The sequence below is a fragment of the Cetorhinus maximus genome, chromosome 14, assembly GCF_964194155.1.
Source record: "Cetorhinus maximus chromosome 14, sCetMax3.hap1.1, whole genome shotgun sequence".
Classification (NCBI taxonomy): domain Eukaryota; kingdom Metazoa; phylum Chordata; class Chondrichthyes; order Lamniformes; family Cetorhinidae; genus Cetorhinus; species Cetorhinus maximus.
The window spans coordinates 10,494,771-10,505,828 of NC_135892.1; the positions used below are offsets into that span (position 1 = coordinate 10,494,771).

General features: G+C 41.4%; 1 protein-coding gene across 2 annotated transcripts; it reads left to right on the forward strand.

Annotated features, from left to right (window-relative positions):
• Positions 1-759: 759 nt before the first annotated feature.
• LOC144689405 (otoraplin-like) lies at positions 760-10,402 on the forward strand. Of its 2 annotated transcripts, none has more exons than XM_078556477.1 (6): positions 760-884; positions 3,492-3,599; positions 5,041-5,273; positions 6,284-6,423; positions 6,526-6,639; positions 9,865-10,402. In XM_078556477.1, the coding sequence occupies exons 2-6, from the start codon at positions 3,589-3,591 to the stop codon at positions 9,886-9,888; spliced, it is 522 nt and encodes a 173-aa protein (XP_078412603.1). In that variant the 5' UTR covers positions 760-884; positions 3,492-3,588; the 3' UTR covers positions 9,889-10,402. The 2 variants fall into 2 exon arrangements, with proteins under 2 accessions (XP_078412603.1, XP_078412602.1); XM_078556476.1 differs by lacking the exon at positions 760-884 and adding an exon at positions 2,881-3,396.
• The last annotated feature ends 656 nt before the right edge of the window (positions 10,403-11,058 follow it).

The window sequence follows — 11,058 nt, forward strand, 5'->3', positions numbered from 1 at the left end:
TATTTTGTGGTTTGCTGCAGTATTAGCAGTTGGAAGCAGTGCACCATGACAGTCAAAGAACTTTTAATAGCCTGTTAAGTGCATGAGTAGATGGATTGAATGCAGTACTCTAATGTGATGATGTAAAATGCCTAGCTTCCAGCATTTTTAGGAGGTTTTAAAACCTTTTCTATAAGAAATTAGTAACTGGTTGTTTCACTGACTAATCAGTGGAGGACTAATAACAAGGCTGGCAACACTAACCATAGTTACTGGGTAAATTGGACAGCAACTTATGATGTCTGTGCATACACGGTTAAAAGCAGAAATCTAGAAGGTGCTTTTAGTGATACCATGCTCATTCACAGGCTGCACTGTAGCAGTCTTCGTCGATAGAATCTGCACAGAGATCAGTGTAATGGTGTAAATTTAGGCTAATTGCCCCCTCGTGTCCTATTAAAGGCAGATGTTAGATCACATTCAGGAATAACTGAGTTTTTAACAGTGTTAATTATTGATGAACAACCTCTTTGGCCCTGGAAAGAATAATTTACAAGTCTGGAGCATCATTCCCTCAGAAGAAAATAAATATTGCAGATTTTTTAAATAATAAAAATTAAAGTAGTTGTTTGAATAGCTTTTTTCTTTTTCTCTTATGCTTTTCCCTTAAACCTGTGTGTATTTCCTAATCTTTATTTTGCTTCCTGTACAATGATTTAATGTAATTCATATTTCCTGTTAATTTTTAACTTCCTGTTTTCCAGCCTGTATGTTTCAGTGAGGATTCTTCTGTTTGATTGGCTGATGAACCTCACTGCTGCACCTCCTCCTCAAAGAAGCCACAGATCCCTTGTACATGGTGCCGCCTCCAAACGGACAATGGGAAGTCTCTGCTGGCAAACTCAGTAAGTAATAGCCCGTGAGCACTGGTACGTGAGCTGAATTTCAAAAGCTGTTCACAGCAAAATCCAGATCATAGAGTTTTGAAAAACTCGTTAATCCACTTTTCAAAGATTTCAAAGGGCTATTCATTTTTTCATTGTTTTTAATTCAGCTAAATGCAGCATATAAAAGGGCACACACTTACATGCATTAATATATTTTAATACAGGACAACTCCTGATCAGCGAGAAAGAAAAGTAATTTCAATGATGGATACCAGATGTACTCTTCAGGAAATAAAAATTCAGGGCTTAAGTGATCCTTAAAGCTGGACATGGACTTTTACTGTAAGCCAGCTTGCAGTATGTGACACAATTCTTTTATACCCTCTATAGTCGAGTGCAGCCTCTACATAAGTAATTGCTCAGAGCATTAAGTCTGCCAATGCCCACATATCTGATGTGGCAGGTAGTTTCATTTCTCTTATGATGTAATCTGACTTGCTGCCATATGGTAGAATGATATAGCACAGAAGGAGAACATTCAGCCTTTTCATAGAATCATAGAACAGAACAGCACAGAAGGAGGTCATTTAACCCATCAGGTCTGCTCAGACTTTTTTTAAGAGCAGCCCAGTTAGTCTTACTCCATTGCTATTACCCGTATCCCTGCAATTTTTGTCTTTCAAGTATTTATCCAATTCCCTTTTGAAGGATACTATGCAATCTGTATCTGTCACCCTATGGGGAGAATTTTCTCCCTGTCGAGGGATGGGGCTGGGCAGGACCGGGTGCGCAGCCGATCATTGCCCGCAATCGGCTGTGCCCCGCCACTTTACGGTGGGCGGGCCAATTAAGGCCCACCCAGCGTGACGTGCACCCGGAAGCGCTGAGCGCTCCCTGTGCAGGCCGGGGGGGAGGAGGCTGAGTCAGAGCACAGAGCTGCCTCAGGGAGATTATTTTGATTTTTAAAAATTTAAATAAAGAAAGAAAAACAATTTTAAGACATGTCCCCTCATGTGACAGAGTCACATGAGCTGGGACATGTCTATGAATTTTATTAAAAATTTTTGCTGAAGTTTAAAAACCTTAAATGCAAAGGCCGCCTGGGCTCTTCGTCTGCCTCCCCGCCAACCTTAAGGTTGGACGGGCAGCTCGGTTAATCACTTTAATTAGTTTTTCAATGGCCTTAATAAGCCTTTGACAGTTCGGTGGGCACGCAGCTGACTCCGCTGCATGCCAACCAAACTGAGGATCTGAATGACGCGCGGCGACATCAGGATGCATGGCCGCCGTCACCGCGTGTCATTTTACGTTATGGCGAGCGGGGCCCACCCCCGCACACCGACCCAAAAGTTCTGGCCTATGATTCCAAACCTAACCACTTGTTGCATAAAAAAGTTTTTCCCCATATTGCCTATGGTTCTTTTGCCAATCACCTTAAATCAGTACCCTCTGGCTATTGACTCTTCAGACACAGGAAAATATTGTCTTTACTGAATCTTTCTAAACTCTCTGGGATATCTCCAATTCTGGCCATTCTTTATTTTAGTCATGCCATCAATGGTGGCCATGCCTTCAGCTGCCAAGAACCTAGCCTATGGAATGTCTTCCCTAAGCATCTCCACCTCTCTTCCTCCCTCTCCTCCTTTAAGATGCTCCTTAAAACCTAACTACGTTACTTTCCTACATTACAACAGTGACTACACTTCAAAGAATACTTCATTGGCTGTAAAGCACTTTGGGATGTCCAGTGGGCGTGAAAAGTGCTCTATAAATGGAAAACTAACTTTCTTTCTTTCTTTTTCTCTTTCACTCTTTCTCTCTCTCCATCTCTCTCTTTCTCTTTCTTCCTCTCCCGCTCTCTCTCCTTTTCTCTCTCTCTCTCTTTCTACCTCTTTGACTAAGATCTTCCCTATTCTCTTCTTATATGGCTCAGTGTCAAATTGTGTTTCACAATACTCCAGTGATGAACCTTGGGACATTTTACTAGACTAAAAGTGTTACAAAATGCAAATTATATGTTGTTGTAGTTGCATCTATTGATCAGCCTGCGAGGCTTTCAGACATTCCCAGTTGAAGCAGGAAGTACTGAGATTCTAAACAATCGCCATTCTGATTAAAGTTAATCAAGCTTTTGCATATCACATCTGTGCCATCGAGTCTACTGTCAAAGATTGCCTTTGGAATTGGATTCTCAGCATGCACTAATGTCCACTTAACATCCAGCATTGTTTGCAGTACTCAGGAACAGGAAGTCAAGGTAGGTTTCTCCTTCCTGCATTGAATCAAATAAGGGAAACAAGGAGAAATTTCTTTACTCAGAGGGTGGTTCCCAAACTGGGGACTGCAGACACTCAGGTGCCTGTAGTGGCTTTCCAGGGGGTCCGCATAATAATTGAGTGGCGGCCAGATGCAGCTGTTGGGAGATGTGAGCGGAGTGCAGTGCCGTGTGCAGTTCAGAGTGGGCTGGCTGTCTCATCTGGGGGAGTGCCCATGGAGGAGTCCTGAGAGTGACACGAAGATCACTATATCTGTAAGTAAATATCTGAAATCATATATACTGTTTTTTTTCTTAATGCATTATTAAAGCACTCTTTTCGTGCAGTGCTTTCATAGTCTTCTTCTTAGGCAGTCGATCGGTAGCGAAGATGGCTTGCTTCCAGTCTGGTTCGATGGGTTCGTAGATGGCTGATAAGTCCAATGCGCAATCTGCAGACTCTGCCACATGCAGGGCAGGTAGTGCTTGAAGGGTTGGGTAAATGGGCAGTCTGGAGGTTTGTATGCTCCCTCCGATGCCTCGGCTTTGCCTCTTCACATTCCTGACGAAGTCTCTCGATGTGTTTTGTGTTTTCCCGAATGAGCCTTCTGCTTTTGGTTAGTCACAGGGCAAGGTCTCCCATGAACTTGTATATCTGACCCCTTCAGAGATGCTTTAAGAACGTCCCTAAAGCGTTTCTGCTGTTCTAGGAATGTCCTGCTATGACCGAGTTGTGAGTAGAGTAGTTGCCTCGGGAGTCTGGTGTCAGGCATACAAACAACATGTCCCACCCAGCGGAGCTGGTTTTGAGTGTTAGTGCCTTGATGCTGGGCAAATTTGCTGTTAGACCACTTCCTTGCCACCTGATCTGGAGGATCTTGCGAAGGCACCGCTGGTGGTACTTCTCCCGTGTTTTGAGGTGCCTGCTGTAGGCCATCCAAGTCTATATAGTATATATAATTATACAGTTTTATAGGTTAGATAGAGGGTTCATGATTATTACTCTATTTGAAAAGAGATTCTTCAACCAAAAATACGAACATACGAAATAGGGGCAGAAATAGGCCATTCGGCCCCTCGATCCTGCTCTGCCATTCATTAAGATCATGGCTGCTCTGTTTATGTTTCGAATTCCACAATCCCGTCTACTCCCAATAACCTTTGATTCCCTTGCCTAACAAGAATCTATCTACCTCTGCCTTAAAAATATTCAATGACCCCGCCTCCACCACCTTCTGAGGCAGAGAGTTCCAAAGTCGCACAACCCTCTTGAGAAAAAAAAATTCACCTAATCTCTGTTCTAAAAGGGCAACCCCTAATTTTAAAACAGTGCCCCCTAGTTCTGGACTCACCCACAAGAGGAAACATCCTTTCCACGTCCACCTTGTCAAAACTGTTCAGGATCTTGCATACTTCAATCAGGTAGCTGCTCCTTATGGAATCCCACCATAGGAAATGGTCAATGCTATGCAGCTGGGGGGGTGAATATAATTGGTGGAGAAAAATAAATCAACACGTGTAAGCACCTTGCAGATTAAAATGTTAAAACATAACTTTCTGCCCTGATGCAAGGAGAACCCTATTCATTCTTGTGCATTTGGGTGTTATCCAAATTTAACAGAGGCTGTGCAACCAATGTTTACAAATTACAATAATTTTTCAAAATGCTTCAATTAAAATGTCTGACCTGTTTTATATGAATGTAAATGTACAGTTCCAAAGCATCTCTAAAGTTCTTCCAAGCTAAAAGATGACCGATTTTATATCACCTTGAGTTATCCGTAAGTATTTATTACCAACTAGGAAAGCTACTCAGGTAAACAGAACCGTCTGCACCCTCTTCCTGCCCCTCCTTCCGTCCCGAAACAAGACTGTGGATTCCACTGTGTGAAATGTCATTGGTGGCAAATGTTTACCCAGATGTTTGGCTGCTGCTTGTGAGGGAAACACTTTGGCAGCAAGGAGAGATTTGATCCAAGCAACCTCGAAGCACATAAGAGAAGAGGAAAAGATTGCAAACTGGGAAATTAGAATGGCACAGTTCGCTTGTTGTCTATTTCCACTTTTGTTACTTGGACTAACACAAGCTGCCAAAGCAGATTTCATGGACAAACTTGCAGGGAAGAAAGCCTGTGCTGATGAGGAATGTACTTGTAAGTAGATTTGCTTCACTTTTCAGGAAGGAAACTCAAAAATCTCCTTACACGAGCATGTTCATTGTTATTGCTAACATTTTGATACGTTCTACATTGAGCAGCCGCTGCAAATTTGCTCACAATTTTAATATGTTCTCACAGCTTTTTCCACAATTTAATCTAGCTGTTACTGCCCTGGAATACAAATCTCCCTTAACTGTGACAGCACGCCAGGCTTAACAAAGTACCTTCTTAGTCACTGTTAACGCATTTCCTTTAGCAGTCCAACACAGGAAACATACCTCACCGAATCATCCCATTTTTTTCCCTTTCTCCGAAATTGTCACGCTCTGCTATCACACAGCAGCCCAAACACACCCAATGAGACAAGTTTGCAATGGATTTCAATATGTGACACTTTCCCATTGCCCAGTGGCCTCCTCGTGCTGTTTATCTCGGATTAAACTTCCCCAAAAAATTATTTTCTACAAAGCACAAAAAACTGGCCTCCATTCAGATATTCGTTTCACTTCAAAGTGCCCAGCAACCTGAACCAGGGGGTGATCAATTACAGGGACTGGTTCCTTACAGGCATGAACAGCAATTGAAAAAGCAACCTCTGACCCGGGACTCCTGCCACCCAAGAAGTACAAATTCTGCCATTTGAAAGGAAATCTGAGCTTATCCAAGCTTTCACTATGTAGATGTCAGATGCCCTGGTCACATTGCTGATATTTGGACTTTGAAAAATCAGGCTTCGGGGATTCAACATTGTAATTTATTTTATATTGTGCCATAATGAAATTTAAAAAAAAAAGCCTAGGCAGACCAAATTCAGATTAGCTTAAATATCTGATCTAGGTTAGCCCGTACCCATAAGTCACTGCAATAGTAACATAGCACATATTTAAATGGGCTAAGCTTCTCAAGTTGTCGTTACCTTCATTTTGAGCTAAGGGGGAAAGATTTCTGAAAATCTTTGAGACACTCTGGGGGAGTTCAAGCAAAATGTATGGTTTGTCTTTCAGATGTTATCTCAATTGGCCAGGTAGTCGATGATTACAATGCACCAGACTGCAGGTTTCTAGACCTTAAGGAAGGACAGTTGGTGTACGTATACTCCAAACTGGTTCGGGAAGGCCGAGGTGGCGAGTTCTGGTCTGGCAGTGTAAGTCAGTGCATTTTATGAGTTAGTATTCCAGTGGTCCTCTGCTGGCTCTTTGTGTGTGATGGTCTGCTTCATGTTAACATCTTGATCCTCCCTTGACAGATTTACAGTGATCATCAGTTTGTGGATCAGATGGGTATTGTAGGTTATTTCCCCAGCACTATGATCACCGAGCAACATGTCTTCCAGAATACAACAGTGGAACTTCCCACGACTGTGAGTACTTCATTGGTGCCTGTACAAACTAGAGTTCACATTTTAGCTCCCTCACAACTACTTTTACACTATATTTTTGTCTCGGTCTAGATTACTCTCTGTTCACCGCCCCCCCGAACCCCCTTCCCCTGCTCACAGCTCTGCCTTGCCTTGATTTTCCCAATTTTCTTTCCCTGTGTGAAGCACTCTACTTCTCCATGTCTCACACAGTTTTCCACTTCTGATGAAGAGTTTCTAATTTAACCTAGCCTGAATTTCTGCTGCTTCTTGAGGTGGGAGCCAGCCTGGGAGTGGGGGAGCTGAAAATCGGAAGGAAGCCTTTTTTGTGCTGGATCCTACTTTTTCATTGGTAACTCCGCAACCTTCAGTAGGGTCTGTTGAAGGGTGGAATTGTGTTTGAACCTATTGAAATTATGTCAGGTACGCCCAGGGCTACGTACAACAACAGGAAGCAAGGGAAAGTGCCATACGGAACCCCCTGGAATCTATACACTCCTTCAATTTTGGCTGCTTGCTCTTTTCCAATTTCTGCTGCTCCACCAATGTGACCAAGTTCAGCTGCCTGGGCCCTAAGCTCTGGAATTCCCTCCCTGAGCCTCTCTGCCTCCCTCTCCTCCTTAAAATCTACTTGTTAAATTGAGATTGTGGTCACCTGTCCTAATATCCTTTTATGGGGGTTGGTATTAAATTTTGTTTGTTTACGTTTCTGGGGGGTGGGGGACGGCAGCTTGGAAAGTGTTACTATGTTAAAGGTGCTATATAAATGCAAGCTGTTATTGAATACAGGACTCACTAGGTAGAATTCATGTGGCAGTTGGATTAATCTTGTTTGAATCTAAGGGCTACCATCCAACTATCAGCAGAAGACTCTTGAATCTTCCTTCAAATCAGATTGCCTGTGGTCCTCTTCATTGCAGTGACACAGTTACTCCAAAATGCAGTGCAGTGCAGATTCAGTAGAATATTGCCAGGCCTCCAAGGGTTAGATTGTGAGGAGAGATAACACCCAAAGCAAACAGGGTTCTTGGATTTCTGATGAGGAGTCTTTGGTATTGCAACAAGAATTATTGATACAACTATAGATTATAGACAGTTATAGATTAGTAAACATTTGTGCGTCCAATCCTGGAGTGTGCAAGTTGTGTCTAGGATCCTTATGTGGCGAGAGATATAAATAAGATTGAAGCGATCCAAAGACGAATCAGTATGGGACATGCACCAGTGTCACATCGAAGATTCGGAATGAGAATCACTACAGAAAAGGAGGGAGAAAAATAGACCGACCATCTTCTATAAAATATGGAATGGGCTGGTGGGAATGGACAGAAACAAGTACCTGGTGCCCTCCAGCATATGACAAAACGCGAGACAGCCATCCACACAAGCTACAAAGACCATTTGTTTCCAAGACAGTGTGTCAACAATCTTTCTTCCCAAGGACAATCCCACAATGGAACAAGCTGCCAAAGGAAATGGTCACAGCCCCATCACTTAAATCTTGAAGACCCATCTTTAGATTATTTCCATTTAAAAAATGTCATGATCAGGATGACCATCACAGCAGCTCATGCCTGGTTTATCTAGCGCTACCCAGATAAATGTTGGCACAACATGGATATTAGTCTGTGATGTCGACACACCTAAAGCAGAAGAAGCAGATACTGGACTCTTATTCTGTGGAATATAGGAGGTTAAGGGTTGATCTGATAGAGGGATTTTAGGATTTTGAAAGCAATCAATGGGATCAATAGAGAGAAGCTTTTTCTGTTGTTGGGGCAAGTCTAGAACAAAGGGACATAATACTCTTGCTAGTAAAAAATTATTTATCTCACATTTAAAATAATTCATTGAGTTAGCACCTATCAATTTTTGGGGGAGATTTCCATACATCTATCAACCTTTGCATGTTGAAGTGTTTCTTAACTTTTCCTCTGAATGGTCTGGATCTGACTTTAAGAAACATTTCAACATGCAAAGGTTGATAGATGTATGGAAATCTCCCCCAAAAATTGATAGGTGCTAACTCAATGAATTATTTTAAATGTGAGATAAATAATTTTTTACTAGCAATAGTATTAAGGGCAATGGAGCCAAAACAGGTGGATAGATGATCCCATTGAATGCTGGAACAGGCTTGAGGGATGGAATGGTCTCCTCCTGTTCTTATATTCCTATGTAAAATCCCACCAATTCTGAAGGGTTGGTGCTCCTGTAGTCCCACTACTGATGCAAGTCCCCTCCCAAAATATGTTAATGACTCAGCTCCTGGGATTTGTGATTGGATCATGACAAGACCTCAATGTGCTATTTAGGAGTTTTGTCCCAAGCTTCTATCTTTTTTGCTGATGAACTAAAGAAATCTAGCATTTTCTGTTGTTGTTAAGTATTTATAACCTTTTTTTCCCCAGCATAAGTCACAAGTTCTTTAGACAGCTCATGAAATAATAAATGCACAACTGGGAAATTATATGCTTATGTGAAAGCATAAAATCAGAGACCCAAAAGAAATGTAAATGGATTTACTTTGCAAAGGCAGTCTAATTTAACAAAAGTCGACAAAATATGTAAAAGCCACTGTACCAGCTGCAATAAATATTTATGGATATTCTTCTAAATGTGACAGATTTCCTTCAACTGTTTTGACATTTTTAAAACGCACTAATCTGGATTTAATTTGCTTGACTCATAATCATTATCACTGTCTTTGCCTGAAATCTGATGTGTTTTCAATAGATGCTACACAATGTGCAAACATTGAACATCGATCTGATTTACAATTACTAAAATACATGGTGTGTCGCATAACATGCAAGACCTCCATCCCCATACTAATCTATTCATAAACTGTTCAATGTAAATACAAATATTGCTGATAACATTTCCTCCATGCTGTCTTGCTCTGAAAAGCCTTTCTTGCTTTCTTTATCTGTTTATTTGTTCACAGGATGTGGGCGTCGCTGGCTAGGCCAACTTTTATTGCTCAAGCCTAATTGCCCTTGATAAGGTGGTGCTGAGCTGCCTTCTTGAACCGCTGTAGCTCATGTGGTGTATTCGGTTGTTTTAAAGCTATACTGACTGATGTGGGAAATGCTTTGATGTATTTGTCTGATAATGACCCTGCATTTTTCTCAATTACTAACTGATGTTTCAAACAGGGTTTAAAGAAGTCGTAATTAATTGGCTTTAGAATCTGATCTTTCCATTTTGTTTCAAATTTCCACTCAGGCTATTGACTTCTACTGTGACTAATGTTAATAACCTACTCCTCAAAAGGCGTGATCAAAGAAAAAAATGCAGAGCAAATTGCAACTTAATTGCGAAGATCTATTTAGTTTCTAGGAGCATTAATTGTTGCGTTTCTAAGAAATGAATGTATGCATACAATGCCATGTGCTGAAAACTAAGGAAAAAAGATCTAAGTCACCTATTTTGTACCTTTCTACAGTTGCAGTGACTTTGTTTAATAAACTATTGGCAATTCATTTATTTTCCATTTATCTTCAATCTTTCTATCAAGTATATATGGATTCTACGTGAGTTTAGGAACAACTGATGGATTAAAGTTACAAGGAGACCTGCATTTGCTCAATGCAAGTTCACTAATAACATGAATGTTATCAATTTACTTAAATGTCGTGTTGCTGAATTTCACTGTACACACAAACCTTGAGCTAGCCATAATGTGTAGTTAATCAATGTACTCATATCTCATGTGATGCAAAAATGCATTCAAGCAAAATTAAAGCATATTTGCTTTGATTAATCCGTTTGTGTGTGCGCTCCATCATCTGTGTGTGTGTGTGGTCAACTACATCAGGACAACAGTTGTAAGGAACAGATGGCTGCTGTCGACTAATATACACAATGGCTGATAACCTCCATCCATTATTAGCATCTGACAGAAATTACATGCGGACGGAAGCAGTTGATTCAGTTGCACAGACACGTAGCACAAGGGTCAAGAAACAACTGGCAGGCTGCATTAGAACCCCCGATCAGACTTAATTCTTTAGCTCACCATTTTTGCGCGGGTGAGCTCAACTTCGATTGCGCCCCCAGTTGGGGGTCTTTGGCCATGTAAGAAACTGGCGCTACTCGAATTTGTCCTTCAGCAAGTTTCCAATGATATGAGTATTTCCTCACAAGAGAGACATAATCCTTCGATGCAGCATCTCCTCACTGAGACTGACATCCTTTTAGAGGAACAGCACTATTATTTCTACATATGTCATCATCTAGTTTCACATAGGGCATGTGGTCAAAGAGACCCATAAAGAAATAAACAAGACTTGCACTTATGTAACGCATTTCAGGACTTCCCAAAGTGCTTTACAGCCAAAGAGGAATGGCTGATTAGTCACTGTTGTAACGCAGGAACCTATCGAGGTGGTGGTGCAGTGGGCACTGCCTCTGCCTTTG